Source organism: Perca flavescens, chromosome 12 (genome assembly GCF_004354835.1).
Source record: "Perca flavescens isolate YP-PL-M2 chromosome 12, PFLA_1.0, whole genome shotgun sequence".
NCBI classification, from domain to species: domain Eukaryota; kingdom Metazoa; phylum Chordata; class Actinopteri; order Perciformes; family Percidae; genus Perca; species Perca flavescens.
Genome location: NC_041342.1, coordinates 10,409,197 through 10,436,598, shown reverse-complemented (window position 1 = coordinate 10,436,598; position 27,402 = coordinate 10,409,197). Strand labels below are relative to the sequence as shown.

The 27,402-nt window shown below is 38.9% G+C and overlaps 1 protein-coding gene across 3 annotated transcripts; it reads left to right on the top strand.

Moving 5' to 3' along the window:
• Positions 1-205: 205 nt before the first annotated feature.
• Positions 206-18,154, top strand: si:dkeyp-68b7.12 (rho GTPase-activating protein 30). 3 transcript variants are annotated; one of them, XM_028594424.1, is made up of 14 exons: positions 206-249; positions 828-1,233; positions 2,451-2,553; positions 3,086-3,230; positions 3,722-3,804; positions 4,359-4,466; positions 5,957-6,075; positions 6,413-6,587; positions 7,665-7,762; positions 9,748-9,819; positions 10,573-11,328; positions 12,928-13,121; positions 13,776-14,395; positions 16,458-18,154. In XM_028594424.1, exons 2-14 carry the CDS (start codon positions 1,146-1,148, stop codon positions 17,950-17,952), a joined length of 4,056 nt encoding a protein of 1,351 aa, XP_028450225.1. In that variant the 5' UTR covers positions 206-249; positions 828-1,145; the 3' UTR covers positions 17,953-18,154. The 3 variants fall into 3 exon arrangements, with proteins under 3 accessions (XP_028450225.1, XP_028450223.1, XP_028450224.1); XM_028594422.1 differs by having other exon boundaries at positions 12,910-13,121; XM_028594423.1 differs by lacking the exon at positions 206-249 and adding an exon at positions 398-564 and having other exon boundaries at positions 12,910-13,121.
• The last annotated feature ends 9,248 nt before the right edge of the window (positions 18,155-27,402 follow it).

The following is a 27,402-nucleotide window of genomic DNA, read 5'->3' as shown; positions in this document are numbered from 1 at the left end:
TGTCAGGGTGAGAAGCACACATGGAGCTCGGTCCAGAGGCAAACAGGGCACATAAAGGGAAATAGATGCATTGAACAGATACACTGAACTGATTTCCCTACTCAGTCAGCATAGGCGGAGAAACCGTGGGCCACATGCAGAGAGAAAGCACAAGAGAAGGAGAGACACTCAGGAAGTTAACAGGGGAAGTTTAGTGGTTTCTTGCGTCATCATTTTATGCTGCTACTTGTTTGCCGATGCAGAGTGAAGGTAGGAACACTCTTATTCGCTTTTGAACTTTTTTTTATTTCCTCACATTTCTTTGTTTCAACTCTTTCCTAAAAGTGGACAGATAGAGAGGGATGGTGGACAGAAGGAGAGCAGTAGCAGGTGTCAGGAAGATGGAGCGGGTGGGGAGTGAGTTTGAACGGCTGTGTGAGTCTATATGTTCAGGCTTAAAGAGTGCTCGACTTCCGCTGCAGTGAAAAAAGTGGGGCCGCAATGGCCGTGACATGCAGGCAGGAAGCAGAGACCTGGCCTGGGCTGAACTCAGTCCTCAGGCCGGAGCTGAGAATGGACGTTTAGGTGGGTCCACCAGCACACAGAGACAGTATTGTGTGATTGGAGTGAAACATTCTGAGGTACACTTCACTGAATAGGAGAAGTATAGAGGCAAGGGTGTGGCCTTTCATTCGAAAATAAATTATGTGCATCATGGGGGAAGTAGACAGCCACATAGGCACGCTGAGGATTCAGAGCAGTTTGTCGTTTGATTCTGGGGGAGATTGTGGTCCGCAACCTGAATCTGGTGTTTGCAGAATGATATTTGTTATTTCTGCTTTTCGCAGGGTGGACGATAACCTAAAGTATGTCCAAACGCTCCAGCTTTAACGTATGAACTCCAAATGGAACGCAGCCTATAGAGGAAACAGCCTGCACCCAACAACATGCACTGAGGCAAGGGAGCCAGAAGCAGCAGCAGCAGCAGCACGGTCAAATCTGTGAAATGTGCAGGGCCTCTACAAAGCCATTATCGCATTAACCGAGTGGGGCAACACATCCAGCAACCACACAGACAGACAGACAGACAGTCAGGCAGTCTGACGGTCACAAACAGAGCAGCTCGGGCCGGTCTGAATGTGAGGTGAAACTGCAGACAGGTAGAGATGCGGAGAGTTCGAAGAAAAGGAGGGAACAAAGACAAGGTGTTTGGATGTGATCTGCTGGAGCACCTGGCCGCCTCCAATCAAGAGAGTAAGTGAACTGACTTAGTCCTGTAACCATTTTCTTCATGACAGGCATTACAACACACACACACACACACACACACACACACACACACACACACACACACACACACACACTAAACACCATGCTGTACAGATTATGTATCAATAGATGTGTATGTAACCTCACCAGAAACAATAAAACCATACAGAGTTTATCTAACAATATGTGTAAGATATGGATAAATGTCCTTGTTTAGTTGGTCAAATAGAAGTGTTACCCAATTTGTTTTTGTGAATATTTCAAAACCACAAATGACATCCTCTAAACTTCACTCTACCGTTGGTAAGAGAATCATTCAACGGGAGTGATGGTTGAGAGTTTTCTACAGCTGATATTTGGTCAGAACATTTGTCATGTTTTTAAAAAAATGCTTGGTTTGTCATTTTGAAGTGATGAGAAACACTTGTACATGCATTTTTATAGTACATGTTCAATCATTTTTTCAAGCCACACAGCATTAACCACACCGGGTCTACACAAATGCTCAAATGAGTAACTCTTGAGCACTTTATATTGTGAGCCTTGTGAGTACATGCTACTAATTTATTTCTCTCAGTAGTCTGTGTTTAACAGTCCATCCTGCCATTTCAAACTCCCTCAGAGTGGATTTTGATTTTTCATTTTGAACATCAACGTCTGTACTAATCCATCCAGTAGTTGGTGAGATATTTAACTAAACAAAACCGAAAATAGGAACCTGATGGAGACTCTAGAGGAAATGTCAGAGAATCTGCAAAGTCAGTAGGATTTATCCTCTGTGGACCATAAATGTCTCTATGAATTTTTATGGCAATCCATTAAATAGTTGTTGAGATATTTCAGGCAAAAACAATGGTTTCCCAAAATACATGTCTGTACATTGTGTCTTAAATCATTTTGATACAGTACTCATACTCCATGCTTTCAATATGTTACGATATGATGCTAATACATATTTGCACTACATATTTTGTGCATTACATGTTTGGCAATCATCAGCAGGTACATAATCATAAATGATTTGCAGGTGCTGGTTAACAATAATCTGCAAAAAGTGTGACTACTGTTTATGAAACTCAGAGAAACACACAGACACAATACATAAAAGCTGATTTTTTTTTTGGAATGAAGTCAATGAATTGAACATTTTGCATATAATTTTTATGTTAACATTCATTTCATGAATTCACTGTTTCACACAGTTCCTCAGGTCTTGCAATACTGCAGTGAGTTTGTTGAGAAACAGGGAATCGTGGATGGCATCTACAGGTTGTCTGGAGTATCGTCCAACATACAGAAACTAAGGCACGTTTCTTTGAACCTATTATGTGTGAACGTATGCTCCACCGGAGTTTTAATGTTGTGTTGATATATACCTCTAGAGCAGGGCTCTTCAGTATTTTTTAGGCCAAGGACCCCTTAGCTGAAAGAGAGATGGAGTAGATGTTAAAATAGGCCGGTTGCATGAAAATAAATTCATATTAATGTATTATTTATGCATCATGTTTTAATGTTTAACATACATGTGGAAGGCACAGGGAATCCTTAAGCTTAACTTTAGACTACCATAGTGGCTACCTTACCTGTAGTAAGCTTATCTTCAATGTGTAAATTAATAAAAGAAATGTACATATAGGCCAATTTATCTTTGCTATTACATATATGTTGGATTCATAGTATTGTTTATTGTTAGACAAATTTTCCTTTTTGAAAATCTAAACATTTTTTTAATAATTCGGCGGCGCCCCTGCACTTACTCTGACGATCCGATTAGGGGTCACGGGCCCCTTGTTGAATATCGCTGCTCTAAAGTGAATCTATGTGTGCATACAACCAGGGGTGAGTTTGAGAGTGAGGGGACTCCAGATCTGCACAAGGATGTGTACCTGCAGGACATCCACTGTGTCAGCTCTCTGTGTAAAGCTTATTTCAGAGAGCTGCCCAACCCTCTGCTCACATACCAGCTGTACGACAAGTTTGCGGTGAGTAGCTCCGACATGCAACCATTTCACATATATAAAGTACCTATAATGAGTTAACAATGTCCATCCTAAATGAAATATTTAAAATTCAGAAATGTTTTAGTTGTACCGATGACGACAAAATGGAGTGGTTGTTTAAATTGAATGTGTATAAGTTGGCGACCTTTGTCTCTGAAGCATGGGGAAAATGACAAGAAGGTTTATTTGTTTAATATAGTATGTAATTTATGTTGCTACTATTTGGTATGTGATCCTTTGTTGTAAATAATAGTGTCTTGTAAGCCTGTTTGGGCTGGACATATTTTTTCATGCAAAAAAATGTATTAATTGAAATTACTCATTAATTTCCTACCCTGGAAGTATATGAAATATATACATCAGATTAAGTCCAGATCTCCTTATATGTGCCATATTTCCAACAAATACTAAATTGGAATTAAAAGTGATACATTGTACTAACATATTCTTTTAAACCCACATCTGTGTTACAGGAGGCTGTGGCCATCCAGCTGGAGGAGGACAGGCTGGTAAAGATCCGAGATGTGCTGCAAGAACTACCGGCACCACATTACAGGTACAGTCCAGTATAACTGTCTGAGGGCCTCTTTTATTCATTTCATGCTGCTTTCTACATGAAAACTACATACAAACTTTTCTGCACTGAGAAAGCAGGTTCAATTCAGTTTTTCTCTGCAGTTAAACCATCCAGTGGGAACGCTTACAGGTTTTTTTTTACTTTTATTTTATTTTACTTCCAGTTTGGATGAGTTTGGGGGATTTTTACAAAGTCCACACTAGTTAGGAAAACTAGGGGCATCTACATGTGGCCTGCCTTTTTGTTCAGTTTTTCAACTTTCTTCTTCCTTCTAGCCCCTTCCCCTAGGTGGGCTAGAAGGGGGGCACAGAGTGGCCTCCCCTATAATATGATTGTGGGTGGGGAGGGAGGGGGGCAATCATATTATACATAAAGTTGTTTCCTAAGAAACCCTGTACAATATAATTTTGGTTGTTAAAGTAATTAACACAGTCATCAACATAGAGATAAATGATTTAGCCAATTCACACTATTTGAAAGCTTTTATTTAGTTTGCCACTCATTGACTCAGCGCTTCACTCTCTTGCCATCAGGACTCTGGAGTTTCTGATGCGCCATCTTGTCAGAATGGCCTCTTATTGCTCAGAGACCAACATGCACTCCAGGAACTTGGCCATCGTCTGGGCCCCCAATCTGCTCAGGTTTGCTCATATTATAATGTTTCATAATATATGTGAGGTGCCTTTGAGCAAGACACTGAGCCACACTCTGCTGGGATATATCAGAGGTGGAAAGATTACAAAAATCTTCTACTTGAGTAAAAGTACTATTACTTTGATGAACTTTACAAGTAAAATTACGGGTATAAAAATCTACTCAAGGAAAAGTAAAAAGTAGCTCATTTAAAATTTACTCAGAGTAAAAGTGACTTAGTTACTTTTTAACAGCGGGGAGATATATGCTTTTTTATATTTATACAAATGTAATATCTTTTTCATATTTATTGTACTTTTTTATTCAAATCACAGTATTTTGTGATTTGATAATGGGACAAAGCCACTTTTGATTTCAGTTTGTTGACAGATACAAAACAACGTTAGACAGCTTTTTATTTACTTTTTTTACTCAGTAATGGATAGGATTTAAATTTAAAAACTACTCTGAAACGGAAAGGTGGACAAAAAAACTACCTAGTTACAGTAACATCATTAATTGTAAATCTTTACTTTCCACCTCTGGAAAATATACACAAGCTGTTTGTGTTTCAGAGGGACATGAAGCAGGATTGATTTGTCATGATGCTTAATTTGATTTGTCATGATGCTTAATTTCCCCATTCCTTCCATACATTCATTCTTTCACTGTTTTCCCCTCTACCTTCTCTCCTTCCTTCACTCTACTTTATTTTCTCCTGCATTTATTCATTAATCCTTTCAATCATCTATCAATCAGGGCTGCACTATATGAAGAAAATATGCAATATTCAAAAATGTTGTTGGATATTGTTGCGATAAATAAAAATATGAAGGGTTCTCAGTACTGGCTTTACTTTCAATATTCTGCCAAAATACATCAAACTGCTTGTTGAATTTAGGGCGCCTGGGTAGCTCACCTGGTGGAGCCCATGTGTAGAGGTCCACTCCACGATGCAGCGGCCGCAGGTTTGACTCCGACCTGCGACCCTTTGCTGCATGCCATTCCCCCTCTCTCTCCCCTTTCATGTCTTCAGCTGTCCTATAGAAATAGAGGCCTAAAATGCCCAAAAAATAACCTTTGAATAAAACGCTTGTTGAATTTAAAACAAATGAAAGGAAATCATTTCTAACATTCTTTTATTGAACAAATTGAACATTGAATGGAATATAAAAGGCACCACTAAAAATGAATGACAGTTACATTTTAAAATGCAGTTTTCTGCTAATATTTATCTACAGTCTATATCTAACACAAAAAATCTCTGAGGGTCTTTTGCGATGTGTCGCAGCCTTTTGCGATGTGTCGCATCCTTTCACAATGTGTTTTGCGCCAGTTGATATCGCCATGATGATAGAAAAACTATATATCTGTTTATTTATTCACCTGTGGTTATCCTTGCTTTATTTTCTGTCAACATGTATTTGATTTCTTCTTTTCCATTTTTCTTTCCAACAACCAATCAATCAATCAACCAATCACCCAATCTGTGTGTTAGGTCCAAGGACATCGAGGCGTCTGGGTTTAACGGTACAGCAGCCTTCATGGAGGTCAGGGTTCAGTCCATCGTGGTGGAGTTCATCCTCAACCACGTCCCTCAGCTGTTTCCTGAACAAGGTAACACACCGGCCTGATAATAACACTTTGTTTCCATTTGGTTTCGCACGCCTAACTCAGTGGTTTCCCTGCGTTTATCGAAGACTTTAGGGGTCTTTCCTCAAGAAAATTTTATGTTTTTCAGTTAAAGAAAATATGCAATTTGACATACTTTTTGACCATTATAATCACCATATATGAGTCTAAAACTTTGGAAAAGCTAGCGCAGATAATAGATAACGCTCAAAAAGCTTAAGATAAAACTTGCTAAAAAAGTCCAACTGCACCTAAGACTTATAATGGTAGGGAAAACCCTGCTGACTATGCATACTGACTTACTTCTGCCTTCTGTATTCAGGTGCATCAAACGAGAGAAGAAAGTCCCTCCCCTCCCCGTCAGCGATTTCCAATCAGGAGGAAGGGTTTTTCAAGTCCTCTTCTATGAAGCCTCTCCACAACTTTGGTAATATCAGTCCAGGAGACGGTCCTCTAGCCATGAGACCTTACCACTCCATCATCGAAGGCACTGACAAGTTAGTACACTCATTATTTTTTAGGACTCACCTGGTTGATCGGAAGTTTGTCATAAGCTGTGTTTCCATTTGTCAATCGAAATATCTGAAGTTCGCTAAAAACATTCATGCGACTAAAGCCGGTGAGAGTGTGTTTCCGTCCAATGGCTTTAAAGCGAATAAAAACCTGATGCGTAATGACGTCACATGCTGTTTTGCGGTCAAATTGGTATATGGAATAGATTTGAGACATTTTAAGGTGTTTCCATTCTTTTTTGTACTAAATCACACAACATTCAAGCTAACATTTGCGACCAACGTTTTGATCGCCAAAATGGATCGTGCTGTCTACAAATGATTAATACTGCACAAGTTGTAATAGTGCTAATGTGCCAGCTGATAGCGACATATCAAGCTATAATAACACAACAATGATGCCATGAAAACATTGCGATGATGATGCAGAATCACATTATTGCATTTCTTAGATTTTTGCTATCTAAAATAGCCATTATATTTAGCTGGTAAATTAAATTTTAAAAGTCTATCGTTCGTCCACTGCAAAGAAAGCAGAAATACGTGGCGGAAATGATGTAAAACTTCTTCTTCTTTGTTTTATGGCGGGTTGCAACAATAAAATGACCTGAAACGCAAAGCCAGTTCATTATTTATTCAGCAAACAGCGTTTCCATCAGTGTTTATCACATAAGTCGTTTACTGATTAAGAGAAAATCCTATGAGATCAAACATACAAACTTTGTGTCGATATTCATGAAATTCAACCAAATTGTACTGTTTCCGTAAGGCACTTTTCATCGCATTTTGTCGAATAAAAACGTGTGGATGGAAACATGGCTATACACAGGTCAAAGGTCAGTAATTATCAGCTGGTACATCCTCTGTACGATGAGGAAAATAAATTGATTTAAAGTGACAGTACAGTACCGTGCATGCATTTAGAGAACCTTAACTCTGTTAGACCTGATTGTAAGGGTACAATATTCGTGGTTGAAAGATGCTTACAGTGTTTTCCTGCCATGATGACATTACATCAAGTAACTCATTTATAAAACAGGTTCTTTTCTGTATGTCATTCAGGAGGAAAGGATCTCTCAAAGGCAGGAAGTGGATGTCCATCTTCAACATCGGGGGGCGGTTCCAGGACAACCGGCGGAGGCACAAACACTCAGCCAAAGGTACAAAACCTCATCATGGTTACTAGTCCTGCTAGTTGATCCTACCCTTGACCTTTGAGATCTCCACTTTTGAGCAAAAAACACACATATTCTGCAACAATTTGTATCTTTTCTGCATCAATTTATGGTGCATATGTCGTTATTTATGCAAAGGAAATTATATAAGGTCCTTATCAAATTAGACCAAAATTAGAAATAATGTTTTTAATTAGACAGTAAATTAACAGTTATACCCTAGTTAGAAACCAGACACCTAAATAATTATTCGTAATTTGTACATAAATAAGACATAGTAAGTAAGTAGAAATTATGGGGTCTTTATTAGACAGAAAACGACACAAAACACAGTTTTAGACACAATACACCTAAATTATGCTGTAACTAGAAACTCTGTATATTGCCGTATTAAACCCAAAAATATACTATACTTATAAGACTTATATACAGTACAGGCAAAAAGTTTGGACACACCTTCTCATTCAATGTGTTTCCTTTTTATTACCATGACTATTTACATTGTAGATTCTCACTGAAGGCATCGAAACTATGAATAAACACATGTGGAATTATGTACTTAACAAAAGAGTGTGAAATAACTGAAAACATGTCTTATATTTTAGATTCTTCAAAGTAGCCACCCTTTGCTTTTTTATTAATAAGGGAAAAAATTTCACTAATTAACCCTGACAAAGCACACCTGTGAAGTGAAAACCATTTCAGGTGACTACCTCATGAAGCTCATTGAGAGAACACCAAGGGTTTGCAGTGCTATCAAAAAAAGCAAACGGTGGCTACTTTGAAGAATCTAAAATATAAGACATGTTTTCAGTTATTTCACACTTTTTTGTTAAGTACATAATTCCATATGTGTTCATTCATTGTTTTGATGCCTTCAGTGAGACTCTACAATGTAAATAGTCATGAAAATAAAGAAACACATTGAATGAGAAGCTGTGTCCAAACTTTTGGCATTTACTGTACTTATAAGCTGTTATACCAAATTACACTCTATTTATAAACCAAATGTCGGGCAGAGCCTTTTAGTGTCATTTGTTGCTCATTAGAAGAAAACTATGTCAAACCACGTCGAGACCTCTGGTCTACTTCACATTGTCCCTCATGCCTGGATGCCCTCCGGAGTCCCGCCAAATTAGTAGGTGGTATATATATTAAAACATTTAATGCCTTGTTACTATCCAACCACATATAGGCTTTAATTTACATTACATAATATACTGGTAGCAGCTTGGTCACATGAGAAAGAAAAGTTGAACGGTCTTCATAACTCTTCTGTCCTTTGCCAAAATAACACACACACACACACACACACACACACACACACACACACACACACACACACACACACACACACACACACACACACACACACACACACACACACACACACACACACACACACACACACACACAAAGAATAGACACACTCTGCCTTAAACCATAGCCCGTAATATGTAATAAATAGGCTATGTAATAAATATTGTCTGGGAAATTATTAGCTCCTAATCCAAGAAATGTTTTCCTTAAAAGCCTAATTTGGACTGGTGAAAAATAAATATTTCAAAGTGTAATTCCCGCTTTTTCTTTATTTTGCCGAGATGCACTGCTATTATCAGTAAATACCTGTAACCTTCTGAGACAGTGCTGTAATATATATATGTAATATAATGCTATTTATTATTTTCTCCCAGAATGCATTGCCATTTACAGTATGATCCTGTACAACATTGAAACAGTAAGATACTGTGAGATTTTAGCTGTGAATTTACATCAAAGGATTACAGTTTAGTTACATCCTTATTAGGCACAGAAGTGAGATGCGTTGTTATTTCCCACTGTTCTATCTTATTAGAAGGTCATTTGTACCATATTACAACAGAACGGTACCCTACTCTGAAGTGAGATCCATCTCTCCCTTACGTCCCTCGTTTCTTTACCCTCAGTTTCATATTTTCTCTTTGTTTCAGAGAAAGACAGGCCTGCTTTGAGACCGGCAAGAAGCATGGACTCCCTCAGCACCCCACCCTATCCAAACGAAGGTACTGCTCTTGTCGCACATTTCCCAACACATTGTCAGAACGATAAATATTTCAACGATTGAAGAAACTAATTATTTAACTCTGCGCACACAAAGGAGAAATAAAAACCCATATCTGTTTTGTTGAAGGGTCAGTTTGCCCAAAATGACCAAAATAAATGTATAGATAAACACATTCTCATGTAACTAAAGCATGGAGATGCCTGCCTGTGAAAGTTAATGTATTATATCTTGTTTGTGCTGCTCAAATAATAATTAAAAAAAACAAACATTTGAAATACTCAAAAGTACTTGTCCTTACATAAACAATATCCCTGTTTCCCTGAATCATCAGCAGAACATGCTTTCAATATAGGGACTATTTTATAAAAAAAGTAGTTCCAGGGGAAATGTTTGACTGTATTATTCAGAGTAACTGGGAATTGGGAATTGCAAGACACAACAAATTGTAATGCTTAGAGTACCACAACCAGAAAAAAAAGATTACTTTGTCTTTTGAGAAGTTTCAGAGACAGATGTTTCTTAAACATTTTAATTGTACTTGCGGAGAGTGTTGCATGGAACCATCCATTATTTTTGGGCAATTTTGTTGAAAGAAACCCTAATTTCTGATATAGAAAACCTTGAAAAGGGGTTAGACCTAAGATACACATCTTTCTGTGAAACAGATTAAAAGTCATACTTTGGATCAGATAAAAAGTAAAAAAGTTACACTTAGCCTCTGGTTTTATCTGTCCGTTTTATTTCTTTGCAGTTTCCAGACGTACCGGCCAGCGCCCTCCATCCACCAAGTTGTCTCCCCTGGTCACCCCCTCCCCCAACTCTGGCTCCGAGGTCACGGCATCTGCCGGCGCGATCGGTGGCAGTGAATATGCCGTGACGTACCGCAGGGGAACAGGGTTAGTGAGCGGGGGTTCGGGGACCCAGGGCACCTACACTTCCTTTGGCTCCGAAGGTTTGGGAGTCACAGGCAACAAGACTCAGTCCAGATCCCCGGGACTCTCCACTAAAGTGGGCCGAAGAGCAGCCATGCACATCACAGGGCCCACCACGGTCACTGTGCCCCTTCACATCACCTCCAACCTGGCATTAGGGGTGCTGCAGGGGGGCGGGGGCGACAGGGTCATCCACCGGGGCAGGGATAAGGATGCAGGGGACAGGGTGGAAGGGAGGGAAGGAGGAGAGAAGGTGGAGAGGAGTGAAAGCAGAGGAATGGAAAAGAAGGTGGAAGAGAGCAGAAAGGTTGAGGAAGAGGAGAAGAATTCCAGTGAGAAAGTGACAGGCAAGAAAGGAGTGGCGGAAGCAGCATGGAATACAGTGGCAGGTGGTGGTGGGGAGGAAGAACGGGAAGTACAGAAAGAGGAGGAGGAGAAGGAGGAAGAGGAGGAGGAAGTCAGAGAAGAATGTAGCTGCAAGCCAGAGCTTGAAGATGTGCCCAGAGAGGAACGAGCCTCCAACACCGAGGGAGATACTGCTGTGGGTGATGACAAGGATGGTGACGACTACATGGGTAATTTCACCTATTTCATAAGCATATACGTTTATTTTATTGCATTCAGTGGTGGAATGTAACTAAGTAGATTTACTCAAGTACTGTACTCAAGTACAAATTTCAGGGTACTTGTACTTTACTTGAGTCTTTTCTTTTCATGCCACTTTCTACTTCTACTCCGCTACATCTCAGAGAGAAATATTGTACTTTTTACTCCACTACATTCATCTGACAGTTTTAGTTACTAGTTACTTTACACATTAAGATGTTTGCACACAAAACACATGTACTATAGTTTATACATATTATGTTTTATTATAAATAAAACTACCCAACAATATAACAGCTACAAGTCCAGCTGAAATGATTAGACCATTAAACTGTTTGGATCGGTTCCAGTTTCTAAAATGTGAGGATTTTTCTGCATTGAGTACTCCCGGGTCAAAACTAAAACTTTTTTCAAGGCTTTCACCGCTTTGTTCCCCACTACCACCAGTATATACACCACTTACACCAACTTATTACCACTAGTTTTACAATTATTTTTGAAATTCGTGGTCAATAAACCTCATTCATATGAAATCATACCTAATTTTTTTAGTTTGAAAAGCAGAAATTATAAATTGTTTTGAAAAATAGTTAAGATCAAAGGCAAAATTTTGTCAGGATACTGTCTTGAAACCATTTTAATTATTTTTTTCAAATGCTATACATTTGAATTATACCCAGAATTCAATGAAAGTAGTGATCCGATCCTACATTTTACTTGCGAAGAGCGTTGTATGGAACCATCTGTGTTATTTAGGGGCAATTTGTTTGAACGAAACCCACATTTTTTATATAAAAAGTTTGAAAATGGGTCAAATTTGACCTGAAGACAACAGGAGGGTTAAGTACATTTTTCAGATGATACTTACATACTTTAACATTTTCAATGCAGGACTTTTACTTGTAACAGAGTTGTTTTACAGTGTAGTATTAGCATGGGCGAAAAACAGGTTTAATTTCCTGTGTCGGTTTCGCCAATGATATGCACCAACCCAGTCAAGGAAATGGTCAACAGAAATGTAGTTTTGGCCAGTCGGAGGTGGTTGTGCTAGACTCCCGCCTTAGGCTGAGTCTCTATCTGATCTGTCAGAGGGAGAGCAGGAGTGCGGTTTTGAAGTTTAACGTTGGTAGTCCCCAGAGAAGAAGAAGTTGGTCATTTCATGGCGCAGATTAGAACCCAAATTGAAACGTAATAAACAAAAATTGCTGAATGTTAGAACATTGTGTCAAATTGGTTGGTTGGTTATTACTGTGGTTTATAAAATTGTCTGGTTTAGGTCCATCATAGTGTTAATAATGTTTTTGTTCAGTAGCTAGCTCAGAGATTATCGACTAATGAAATTACTGATTTAGCAGGAGGGGTTAACACTTTTGCAAGGCACTGTGTCACATTCTCATTAGTGGCTGAGCCCCCCTAAAGGTCTGATCCTAGAATCGCCCCTGGGTATTAGTACTTTTACTTAAGTAAGAATCTGAATACTTCTTTCACCACTGGATGCATTTATTGTACACCACATGGATGTAAATAATATAAGCTCTTTCTAATCTTAGACCGTGCTTCATTTCCAGATATGAAAGGGCTGAAGCCAGCTGATTGTGAGCCAGTGGTGACTTCGCCTGCTGGAGACTGTGTGTTTGACGCGTCTGACTTACATAACTCCACTGCGGTGGAGGGGGACGACCAGGAGATGTCGGGCTACGTTCAAGATAACTTTGAATTCCTGGACCAAATGGACTGCATGGACAGCAGTGTCTCCTACCAGGTGTGTGTGTTGTTGTATCTGTACTAGTCTCACATTGTCAGCTCTATCTCCACAGCGCTGTGGCTCCTCCACAGATGCATTCTGGGAGAAAAAAAAACGCTCTGGGTTGTTTGCATTTCTTTGAAATGAAGTTAACTGGTGACACAACCTGAGCAGTAACCTGAGCTATTTAAATTAGCTGGATACATGGTTAAACCTCATTTGCTCTTACCACTGTATCGCCGTGTGTACAGTTCCACCAATTGGTCCCAATACCACCCAGTTAGAGTGTAAATGCCTTAAACATATTCTTTGTAAATCTTTACAATCATTCCCCCAAAGAAGCAAGCAGGCCATCCAAATTTTCTTGAAAACTTGCAAAATGTGTAGCTTGCTAGCTCGAAGTTTGTTGTTGTTTCCCGAAGCGACCACAGTTTGAGAACGGCAACACACAGAGAGCGGAAGGGGAGGGACATCTTGCGCGTGGCTCACATGCCGGAACTCGTGCAATTATCCTGGAAATATCTTCTGTTGATCCAGAGTGTATTTATACAGACAAGATTTCAATTTAACAGTAGTTGAAGGTGGATAATATTTCTTAACACATTTTCTTTGGGGTAAAAGCTAAATGATGAGTTTTCTCCCTTGCACCTGTCTCTTTATTTTACATCTCAGGTGACCGAGTTCTCCGTTGAACCTCCTGGATACTCAGATGATGAGTATGAAGTGATGGTGCAAGCGCGGCCTTCCAGTCATCCTGCAGAGCTGCAGACAGACCTGCCACCAGCCCCTCAAACACGAACCCAGAGCCAGGCAGAGTTAAATCCGCACAGGCCGCTCAGCCTCGACTCACACAACCGACACACTAAATCCCTCAGCCTGCCGTACATGACCTCCCCCATCCACGGGCCGGAGGAGTCCTGCTCTGAAGAGGAGGCTGCAGTGGAGGACAGCGATGACAACGATGTCAGCAGCGAGGAAGACGAAAGCATGTTTGTTAAAAGCCTTCCCCCTGATTTCTTCTTAAATAATTTGAGCTTTGAACCAGACACTCACGAACAGGACAGTTGCAATCTAGATGGAGTTCCTGCACATCAATCCCAGAGCTCTGCCGACAGAGGATGCCAGTCACTGAACTTTGCATTTTCTGCACGTAAAGAATCAACTGTTGGGGATCTGGAGCAGGTGGAAGGGAAAGATAAGGGAGAAAATGATGCGCTGCAAGAAAAGGAGATAACAAAGAAGGAAGAGGAAGCTCACTGGGGAAGAGAGCAACTGGAAAACAATAGGCAAAGGTGAAATTGTTACCTATTTGACATTTAAATATATAACAATATATGTATGTATAACACACCTGTTATTTCACGTATCATGCAAGTGCATTTCTGTCAGTCGTAGGCTGAGCTGATGAACTACTCATCACTGAATGCACCTTTAAGGCTGCTTTAACCAGTATTCTATAATAGCAGGGGCTTAAATGAGTAGTCCTGAAACTTTTTTCAATATTGTACCGCCTTTGAATTGTTTTTTTTAAGCCAAGTACCCTCTGACCGGCGAAAAACTTTTTTGGTAGAATAAAAAAGTCTATATAAAGAAGTACAATACAGTGATAGATTTACTCAACAACAACCATGTAAGTGAAACACATTTAAATACTACATTTCAAATGTTTAGAATCCATCACTAAATTCATTCATTATTATAGTATAATTATTTTTAGGAACGATGCGTGACACAATTTGGAGTACTGTAAGATTGTTGCAAAATGAACATTTTGCAACAATCTGTAAATAGGCAATTGTTTGCTAACAAGTTTAACTTTAAAAGGTGATAATATGTCAAAGTTGTATTTACAGCTTGTTGTGCTGCCCCCAAATGGCCAAAAAAATCAGTTAATGCAGGTTTAAAGCATAACGTTTAAAGGAGGAAAAAAAAAGACTCTGGCTCTATTCAGTTTTGCCGCTGCTACCTTACTTGGCCTGGTATGACCAGTAGCCAACAGTAGTTGTACAGTAGTATATCTTAGCTAATGTTAGCAAACCTTGGATAGATATTTCTGCCCGACTGACAGTACTGCGTCAGTTAACTAACTGTTTTTGCGTTTACCATTATTTTGCAATTGCTCCCTGCAAAAGTAACAACACCAACAGCGACATACTTGAATTAAATTGACATACTTCAGCACCACCCACGGGTATCAGAGAGGGCTCTGTGGCAGACAGCAAGGCACGCCACTATTCCGCTTTTTACAAATATAAAATTAGGCCGTTAAAATATTTTGAAAGGCGGGCGCCTGTGTAGCTCACCTGGTAGAGCGCACGCCCATCAGCAGATTCTCACTCCCATCTTGTAAAATACGGAAGCTTGGTCAGGTGCATTTGTCGTTGTTATTGGCGCTAAAAGTCTCCTTTAGCGCCATATAACGCACTTTATCTAAACGCGCTTGGTCGGGACTGTTGGCGTCCCTTTTGATGCAGTTATGTTAAGGAAAAGGTCGTGGGTGGGCTTACGTTTCCATGACACGCGGGAATAATGGGACGGTTAAAGAAGAAATCGACTTTAGGAAACGTGCCACGCGGGACACGAAAACCGGTCTCCTGGTTGTAAATCCTGTGTTTGACCCATCCGCCACCCCAACCAACGGCCCTACGCGGAATTTTGGCCTTACGTCTACTCGCTAAATGCCGTGTAGCTGCTGCTCTACCTGCTACGTTATACAAACACGCTGAAGGGCGCTTTTTTTGTCACTTCAGACACTGACAGCCACTGTCCAAACGTCCGTATTTTACGAGTTCGGAGTGAGAACGGGTTGCGCCCATATACGGAGGCTCAATTCTCAACGCAGCAAGCCTGGGTTCGACTCTGACCGACCTACGGCCCTTTGCTGCATGTCATTCCCCTTCTTTCTCCCCTTTCATGTCTAAGCTGTCCTATCAAATAAAGGCCTAAAAATGCCCCAAAAATAATCTTTAAAAAAAATATATATATATATATATATATATATATATATATATATATATATATATATATATATATTGAAAGGTCATATAATCATGAAACAATTCTCCAAATATTGGCGTGAATAAAGTCAAGCTATCAAGAAATGGGCAAAAAGTAGATCTCATGTTTTTGCAGTGTGTTTAGCCCTCATAAATAAATTTGAAAAAAGCTCTTCCAAATCACAAAATAGTTTCTCCCAAATCACACCAATGTAACACACAGCACACTTTGCTAAATAATAAAAACTAACTGTTAATGCAATGTAAAATCAACTAAATACACTGAAACTTCATTTTGTCCAAAGCAAGATATCGCTGTCTTAAATGTTAAATGTTTCCATGTGTCATCCATCTGCAGGGAAGCGACAGAGGAAGATGTCATGGAAGACCCTCCGAGTGACAAAGAACAATCTCTCACTCCAGAGGCATCGACGCACTGCTGCGAAGACTTCCCACTCCCGAGCGATGACGAATCGAGCACCGTTGCCGACCTAAAGGCGGAGGAGGAAGAGGAGGCGGACGTGTTTGACGATCATCACAGCGATTACCCACCTCGTCACGACGTCCCGGAAGAAACCGATGACGTTTCTTTAGAGGAGAACGGAGACTTTTCTGTAAGGGCAACAGAGCAGCCCCAAACCTGTGATACCAAAGAGGGAGACGGGGATGAGGGCGAGGACAGGGAGGTGTACAAAGACACAGAGGACGTATGTCCCGGAATGGTTCTGGAAATAAAAGAAAGGGATGATGACATGTGGGAAGAGACCACTGAGGGGGGCGTTGAAGTGATAGCTGAAGAAAAACATGAAGAAATGATGCAGGGAGGCGACATAGAGCATGATGGTGCAATTTGTAGGACAGGCGGGGACATTTGGGTAGAACTTGAGGACGTTATATGTGAATTGATAGAGGATAAGGAAAGCAAGCAGGTCGAGGCGAAGGGTGCAAGAGAAAGTGTCGGTGGGGAGGGAGACACGATCGGAGATGTCGGAGTCGGAGAAGAGGAAGAGCAGGTAGCAGAGATTTCAGGAGAGGGAACGGTGGAAGTGGACGTGGAAGTGGATGAAGAAGATACGAACGAGACAGAAGTTAGAGAAGAGGTGGCGGAGGAATCAATGGAGACGGATGAGGAAACGCTCACAGACGCAGAGATGCAGCAGGAGTTTGGGGAACAAGAGACAAACGGACGACTTATAGAGACGTGTGACCCGGAACAAGCCATTGATGGGAAGGATGCGGTGAATGAGGAAGCCCAGCAGCACGACAGAGTGGACAAAGAGAACCATGACAAAGAGAGAGCCGCCGAGCAACGTAGAACACCGCCGAGCGTGGACGAACGGCTGAAAGAGGTCAGGCGCGATGTGGAGGAGTCGAAAGAGGGCAGAAAGGGTGAGGGAAGTGCCAGCAGCCAAGGAGGAGTGGGAAGGAAGCTGGTCATCTCCAAAAACCCGAGGGTCTACCAAGTAAAAGCCGTGCCGGTCGTGCCCCCGAAGCCGCAGCACTGCAAAATCACCGCCCTGACCCTGCGGCAGCAGCAGCAGCAAAGAGACGCCGACAGAGAGAGGGAAAACACGGGCCGAGTCCCGGCGGAGCAGGGCAGAGGGTGCGAGGGAGACGGCGAAGACGACGGCGGGGGGAGAAAGGAGCCGCCGACACCCAGGGGAGGGGAGAAAGGAGAGAGGGACAGGAGAAGGGACGGGGAGGAAAGGGACGCCAGGGACACGAGCACAAACAGCCCCCTCAGCATGTGTTTCGATGAGGCGGTTGCCATAGCAACCATGAGGCGAGGGAAAGAGAAAGAGTGCGAGAAAGAGAAGGAGAGGCAGAAGGATAGGGCAAATGAAGTACAGTAGTAGTATTTTTTTTGGTGTCTGTATATTGATATATAGTGATTTGACTGTACAAACTATTTTTCTATGTGTAGCATAATGGGCTGTATTTTAATTTTCCAATACTGAGGATGTATTACCTTATTCTCGATGCAATGCTAGCCTACTAAAGATGTTAAGGTGAGTTTTATTTTTTACAACACACAAACTTGATGTGCAACCAAGAAACTAGTAGTTTTTATATATATATATATATATATATATATATATATATATATATATATATATATATATATATATATATATATTTTTTTTTTTTTTTTTTTTTTTTATGGGGAGGATTTTATTATTTTATTATTCAGAGAACAGTATAGCGCTGACATGAAATTAGGGAGAAGAGTTGGGGGACGACGACATGGAACGTAAGTCCTCCCCGGCCGGACTCGAATGATACCATTACAATAGCTGCAATTGTGCTTCCTGATATTTAGTTTAATAAAACTAAAACTGAAAGCGAACCCAGATGTTGCTGCTGAAACATGGTGAGGATAAGAGTATGCATGTGTGCCCAGAAGTAGGTCTGTAAAAACATTAACAGCCCACTCCATTTTGATCAAAAGTAAAAAAGATTAGTCTCGAATCTAGCTCACACCTTAGCATTCAAGTATATAGTTAAAGATTTTCAGAGCAGAGATGATGAATTGAATGTAGCATTTATGATGAACATATAATGTCTGCAGAAGTCAAAGTATTTTTTTGGTTATTTGAATAAAAAGATGTTTCCAAGATGGAATCAGTGTTTTTTTTTTGTTCTGCATATTTATTTATTGGAACAAGTGTCACAAAGTGACTGAGAGCTATTGTATTATTATTATTATTATTATAAAAAATATTATTATTCAAAATACGTATTATTTTAATATGCATTATTCATTGTATCGTGTTTGTTAGTATTGGGATATAGAAATAGAAAGACGTTGAGAGGACTTTTTTTTTCATTTATTGAGAGCATCTTTTTTTTATTTAACCTTTATTTAACCAGGTTAGTCTCATTGAGATATAAAATCTCTTTTTCAAGAGCCAAGATAGCAGAACAAGTTTGTTACGTATAAAAACTATTTACAATCACAAAACAATCACAGAAGAGGCAAAGACATCTCAAGTGCATTTCAATTCAATAAAAGTACCATTAGTTAAAACATTTGCACGTGTGGATGGACTCATGTTCTGTGGTTTTAACGTAACCTTTAAAATCGTTTGAGAGCATTTGCAGTAACAAACAACACACAAAAGTACACATACACACAACCACAAAATAAATACATAGGCAACTCATATCCCCGGGAGTCTGCAAAGTCCAGCAAGGCCAATCAACAAGCAGTCCAATTCATAGCACCATTACAGTTAGAATTAGAATTAGAATAGAGTTCCAATATCATTCAGTCATGTGATGTCACAAGTGTTGAATATATCTGCAAAGTCTTCAGAGCAAATATTCATTTATGGATGTGATATTTAGCGAGTAGAAATAAAAGATTAATAATGAAATATTTCCCTTCCTTGTCCGTCTTAAGCTCCACCACACCAAAGAAAACATCCTTAAAACAAAAATTGAAATCCGTAATGAAATAGGTTTGGATAAATTCAAGGACGTCTGACCAGACGTGTTTTGTGTAGGAACATTTCCAAAATAAAAATGGGAAATATCTTCATCTGACCTTTTACAGAAAGAGCATTCAGATTCAATATTTGGTTTTTACTGCTTAAGCACACACTTTCTGCAAAGTAAACCCAGATTTTGTTTCTAATTACATTTACGAGCGATCATTACTTATTCTTTTATGTTTAGTAAAAACCTGCTATCATTACTGAACAACATTATTTAGCTGAAAGATTCATTGCACTAATCAGGTTTAGCAGAGATAACTCGGTATGTTTACTTTCATAAGAGAGCAAAGATTTTTCAGCACTACTTTGCAGATGGCGTTAGCTGCCTTGTATAGTTCAGTTAATCTAAGTTCAGTTTTTTTTTGTTCTCTTTATTTTTCAAGTGTTCATGGAGTTCAGCAGGATTGTGGGCAAGAACCTCAGGCAGGAATTCTATGAGACCATCAATCGGCACAGTCCTCGTCTCCTCGAGTTATTTCGATCCAAGAGAGGGAATGGCGGACAGTTGTTGACACAGACTTCACAACAGACCAATGTAGGTCCATACACATTATGTACTTAGCATTGTTTTTCACAGGTTTTGTAAAAACATCATATCACAATGCTACTCTATTAGTTATATAATTCAATCCAAACATTGCTTGGTTCGTTTAAGCTTTCTTATAGATCATTATTTGTTTTTAATTTTAGCTCTGTCTTGTGGTGTACTACTGTGTTTAATTCCCAAAAGACTACAGAGCCAACTGCGATCCGGACACAGGTGCTCAGAGGGCTTCCTATCATCCTTGGGGACAACCCCACAAACTTCTTCAAAGCAGGCTTTGTAAGTAAGCTCTTGCTTTCTTATAATTTTCACCATTATTTATTTTTCGCCATGACACTCTTATTGATTAAAGTTGTTTTTCAGACGAGAAATCTAATGTAATGATTGTGCTCTTCTGTTATTCTTTATTTAGGAATCTGATGATGATGATGATTCTTTTCGTGACCTTGACATTGGGATACTTCTCATTAAGCGTGAAAGGTGCTGTGCTCGCATCTTCCCAGCATCTCAGCCCAGCCTCGTTGAAAATCGTCATTGAGGGGAAGTCGTGATGGACAACAGTCAAGATCTGCCAAAAGCAATGTGCATTCTGTTTGGACTCACATATGCACTCCATCTTAACTACCCCAAGACTATGAAGCTCACATTTCAGTTCATCCAACATGCGTTGCTCTTGTTAGGCCACACTGACCTAAAGCCGAAGCTACAGGCTTTGAAAAATCAGCTCGCAATGTAAAGAGATGTCAAGTCTACTTTAAGAAGCTGTTGACTACATTTTTCTACATTTCTTTTTCTTACCTGTAGGGTAAACCTTTTTATTTTCTGTAAAACAAGCAGACGAACAGACACACGTAAAACGCAGACACACACACACACACACACACACACACACACACACACACAAACAACAGACACATTCAACACCCACACACAACACAGACACGTACAACACCCACATACACACCTGCACAATGCTGTAGGAAGTGTGCTGAAGGATGCGACTTGTGTGAAAATTAAAACTGAGAGGAGTCGTAGCAGAAAGACATAAGACATTACTGTTTCAGTTCTTCATCAGTCTATGTAGATGGAATTCGATATTGTTCTGATATGATAGTCTGTTGGTTCATGCTCTGGCCTCCCTTCATTTAGGCAGACGAAACAGATCCTGTTTGTTTGCAGTTTCTTGTACATTTGAGTGGGGGTTTCTTGTGAATATTGTTTTGTTTATGGGTTTACCACTCTAATCTCAGGGGACATCCATGTTTTTTTCTTGTAAATTTGTGACACATTTAACACCCACACACAAACACCCACACAAACAACACACACAACACACACGAACGGACAACACCCACACACACAACACACACGGACAACACCAACACACACGGACAACACCCACACGCACAAAACACACACAAACAACACAAACACATACAACACCCACACACATAATTGTTTCAATGATTTGAAATTACATTTTTCAGATTAAGCATTTTAGGTTTGGACGTTTTGATGTTGACCTGATGTTAAGTTTGTCATAACAAGATTGGCTGTGTTTTGCCATTTTTCTTAAAAATAAAATGCATTGGACATTTAGAGGTGTTTCTTCTTTTTTTCAGCCAATTTAATTGAAACAACATTTTATACCATATTTAAAAAAAAAAAATCAAAAGCTTATTAAATTAGAGGAAAATACAGTAATTGTAATAAATGATGAGTAGCAATAACAAGTCATAACAGCTAGTTTCATCTAATGATTTTGAGTGCACACTATACAAAAGTTAAGGTTCCATGTTAATACAACTCAACATGTTTAGTTTCAGCTTGTGTAAAAACTAAAGTGGTATAAGGCAACAGGTTTCCACGGGATTTGCGAGTAAAGTCAACTAATTCGGGTTAAGAGTGTGGGTACAATCTGAATTAATTTAAACGTAACTTCTCTCACTTTATTAGTAAGCATATATTTGAAAGACAAAGACCAAACGTTTTTCCAAGGGACATTCTCTATTACACTGTTCCAATATGATATTACATGAGGAATAGTAACAATATATTTTTGGTATAAAGTCATAATTGTTTTATTTTTAGTCCGACACACCACCGAAAAGCATAATCTCCCCACAGCAGTCAGATAAATCCATATTGTGAGTCAGTGGCTGTGGGAAATGAATGCCTCCCAGCAGCATTCTGATTCCAGAAGGAATTGCATCAAAGACAATTGCATACTCCTTTACCGAAACAGGAATTTGAAATTTCTGCAAAAAATCGGAATAACTGTACAGTCTGCCATTTGTGTCATAGAGTTGGCCAACAAGTAAAATATTATTCCTGTACCAGTTTTCAAAAAATAAAGATTTGTTTTTGAAGAGAATGTCCTTATTATGCCAAATGTAATATCGATGAGGTGAGAAGTTATGTTTGTATAAGACCGTGGTGAAGTTAGTTTGATGTTGGATATTCGACAGATATTCGGATATTAATTTGGGGTTCATTAGCAGTTTCTGCTGTGCTTTCACTCAGTCTTGGCAGAAAAATATAGGAGACCCATTGCTCCTTAGTGTTTGCTCCTAACTGCTTGGTTTTTACCTAGGGACCGTCAATAAATTACGTTCTGAACTTCATTTATTTCCGATAGCTTGTATATCAGATGTTCTAAACACCCCAGACAAATGCAGAACTGTTCTTCAATGTGGTACAAATGAGACACACTAGACTATAAATTAATATTTTGCATCTCCTTTTTTTATGAATTTTTTTAAGAACCCCATTCATTTCCTATGGAAAACGGCTTTTTGCTCAATAGCTTCCATGTTATTGGACCCAAACACCACAGACAAATGCAGAACTGTTCTTCAATGTGGTACAAATGAGACACACTAGACTATAAATTAATATTTTGCATCTCCTTTTTTTATGAATTTTTTTAAGAACCCCATTCATTTCCTATGGAAAACGGCTTTTTGCTCAATAGCTTCCATGTTATTGGACCCAAACACCACAGACAAATGCAGAACTGTTCTTCAATGTGGTACAAATGAGACACACTACACTATAAATTTATATTTTGCATCTCCTTTTTTTTATGAATTTTGTTAAGAACCCTATTCATTTCCTATGGAAAATGGCTTTTTGCTCAATAGCTTCCATGTTATTGGACCCAGACACTCCAGACCAATGCAGAGCTATTCTGATATGTGCTACAAATGAGACACACCTCTCTATGAATTAATATTTTGCACCTACTATTTTATTAAAAAAAAATGTAAGAACCCTATTAATTTCCTATGGAAAACGTCTTTTTGCTCTATAGCTTCCATGTTATTGGACCCAAACCCCACAGACCAATGCAGAGCTATTCTGCTATGTGTCACTAATGAGACACACCTCACTATGAATTAATATTTTGCACCTACTATTTTATTTACCTTTTTTTTAAACTGTTGCCTTTTTTTTACATTTTTGTCGCATTTTTTTACAACAATGTTTCTGCCTAAATATGAAGGGATTTCTGAGTCTCAAAGTCAGCAAATCTGCCAAATTCTGCTTGGAGTGTTGCGTAACTGCAGTTAAAAACAAAACACATTCTCGTGTTTTTGGTTTCGTGATTTCATGATTACAGAGCATAGTTGAGCATTTGGCAGCTAAAAAGCCAGATATTGCTCTCACAAGTAAGCCTGTAGCGATAGTCAATACATGGACTAAGCGCACGATATATGGAAATGAGCTCAGTAGCTTTTGGTGACGCAATATATTGCAATTGATAATTTGTATAATTGAAAATATATAGAGTTATTCATTTTGACATACAAATGATTGGTACCAACAACAACCAACAGCTAGCAGCTAAAAGGCCAAGCTACCCACCGGCAGGATCAAGACAGGATAGGTGAATTTAAACAATGTCTGAGTTGAAAACGCATCTTGTTGTCAGGTTAGGGCCCTGTTCATGTGGCAAAGATATATAAATTGCATTTTGTGTCTGTTAAGAGGCACAAAGGCACTCTAAAACTTGCCCTAACAACGTTTTAGCTCAGTGGACGCTTGTACACGTAGCTGCAGCAACTCCAGTTTGCTAGGACCGATCCAGGTCGGGTTTTTTTCGAAAGTACTCGCATTAGCGATAAAGATTAATGTAAAAATTGGCCGGGGTTGTCCTTTAATGATGAGCAGCTTGATACATTTCTAACTGGAATGCTTTAGATAAGGCCGACCTTATATGTCCTTAACAGTAGGATGTTTACAGCTACAAAAAATGTCTAATAGGTTAAAAATAGTAGAGTATGGAAAAAGTATGGAATTTTGAAATGAGAAATGTGTAGAAACCCTGGAAATAGGAGGTGCAAAATATTAATTTATAGTGAGGTGTGTCTTATTAAACTTGAGCAAAACGCCGTTTTCCAAAAAACATTGAATTAAAATGTTTTGGGTCCCAAAACTTGGATGCTATTGAGCAAAACGTCATTTTCCATAGGAACTGAATGGGATTCTTAAAAAAAATGTAAATAAAATAGTAAGTGCAAAATATTAATTCATAGTGAGGTGTGTCTTATTGGTACCACATTGTAGAACAGCTCTCCATTGGTCTGGGGTGTTTGGGTCCCATAACATGGAAGCTATTGAGCAAAAAGCCGTTTTCCATAGGAAATTAATGGGATTATTAAAAAAATGTAAATAAAATAGTAGGTGCAAAATATTAATTTATAGTGATGTGTGTCTCATTTGTACCACATAACAGAACAGGTCTGCATTGGTCTGAGGTGTTTGGGTCCCATAACTTGGACGCTATTGAGCAAAACGCTGTTTTCCATAGGATATGAATGGGATTTAAAAAGAAATCTAAATAAAATAGTAGGTGCAAAATATTAATTTATAGTGAGGTGTGTCTTATTAGTACCACATTGCAGAACAGCTCTGCATTGGTCTGGGCTGTTTGGGTCCCATAACTTGGATGCTATTGAGCAAAACGCCATTTTCCATAGGAACTGAATGGGATTCTTAAAAGAAATGTAAATAAAATAGTAAGTGCAAAATATTAATTCATAGTGAGGTGTGTCTTATTGGTACCACATTGTAGAACAGCTCTCCATTGGTCTGGGGTGTTTGGGTCCCATAACATGGAAGCTATTGAGCAAAAAGCCGTTTTCCATAGGAAATTAATGGGATTATTAAAAAAATGTAAATAAAATAGTAGGTGCAAAATATTAATTTATAGTGATGTGTGTCTCATTTGTACCACATAACAGAACAGGTCTGCATTGGTCTGAGGTGTTTGGGTCCCATAACTTGGACGCTATTGAGCAAAACGCTGTTTTCCAGGATATGAATGGGATTTAAAAAGAAATCTAAATAAAATAGTAGGTGCAAAATATTAATTTATAGTGAGGTGTGTCTTATCAGTACCACATTGCAGAACAGCTCTGCATTGGTCTGGGCTGTTTGGGTCCCATAACTTGGATGCTATTGAGCAAAACGCCATTTTCCATAGGAACTGAATGGGATTCTTAAAAAAAATGTAAATAAAATAGTAGGTGCAAAATATTAATTCATAGTGAGGTGTGTTTTATTGGTACCACATTGTAGAACAGCTCTCCATTGGTCTGGGGTGTTTGGGTCACATAACATGGAAGCTATTGAGCAAAAAGCCGTTTTCCATAGGAAATTAATGAGATTAATAAGAAAAATGTAAATAAAATAGTAGGTGCAAAATATTAATTTATAGTGAGGTGTGTCTTATTGGTACCACATTGTAGAACAGCTCTCCATTGGTCTGAGGTGTTTGGGTCCCATAACTTGGACGCTATTGAGCAAAACGCTGTTTTCCATAGGAAATTAATGGGATTATTAAAAAAATGTAAATAAAATAGTAGGTGCAAAATATAAATTTATAGTGAGGTGTGTCTCATTTGTACTACATAGCAGAACAGGTCTGCATTGGTCTGGGGTGTTTGGGTCCCATAACTTGGACGCTATTGAGCAACACGCCGTTTTCCATAGGAAATTAATGGGATTTAAAAATAAATTTAAATAAAATAGTAGGTGCAAAATATTAATTTATAGTGAGGTGTGTCTCATTTGTACCATATAGCAGAACAGGTCTGCATTGGTCAGAGGTGTTTGGGTCCCATAAATTGGATGCTATTGAGCAAAAAGCCATTTTCCATAGAAACTGAATGGGATTCTTAAAATAATGTAAATAAAATAGTAGGTGCAAAATATTAATTTATAGTGAGGTGTGTCTTATTAGTACCACATTGCAGAATAGCTCTGCATTGGTCTGGGCTGTTTGGGTCCCATAACTTGGATGCTATTGAGCAAAACGCCATTTTCCATAGGAACTGAATGGGATTCTTAAAAAAAATGTAAATAAAATAGTAGGTGCAGAATATTAATTCATAGTGAGGTGTGTCTTATTAGTACCACATTGTAGAACAGCTCTCCATTGGTCTGGGGTGTTTGGGTCCCATAACATGGAAGCTATTGAGCAAAAAGCCGTTTTCCATAGGAAATTAATGGGATTATTAAAAAAAATGTAAATAAAATAGTAGGTGCAAAATATTAATTTATAGTGAGGTGTGTCTCATTTGTACCATATAACAGAACAGGTCTGCATTGGTCTCAGGTGTTTGGTTCCCATAACTTGGACGCTATTGAGCAAAACACTGTTTTCCATAGGATATGAATGGGATTTAAAAAGAAATGTAAATAAAATAGTAGGTGCAAAATATTAATTTATAGTAAGGTGTGTCTCATTTGTACCACATAGCAGAACAGGTCTGCATTGGTCTGGGGTGTTTGGGTCCCATAACTTGGATGCTATTGAGCAACACGCCGTTTTCCATAGGAAATGAATGGGATTTAAAAAAAAATTTAAATAAAATAGTAGGTGCAAAATATTAATTTATAGTGAGGTGTGTCTCATTTGTACCATATAGCAGAACAGGTCTGCATAGGTCTGGGGTGTTTGGGTCCCATAGCTTGGACGCTATTGAGCAAAAAGACGTTTTCCATAGGAAATTAATGGGGTTCTTGAAAAAATTTATTAAAAAAAGGAGATGCAAAATATTAATTAATGGGATTATTAAAAATAAATGTAAATAAAATGGTAGGTGCAAAATATTAATTTATAATAAGGTGTGTCTCATTTGTACCACATAGCAGAACAGGTCTGCATTGGTCTGGGGTGTTTGGGTCCCATAACTTGGATGCTATTGAGCAACACACCGTTTTCCATAGGAAATTAATGGGATTCAAAAAAAAAT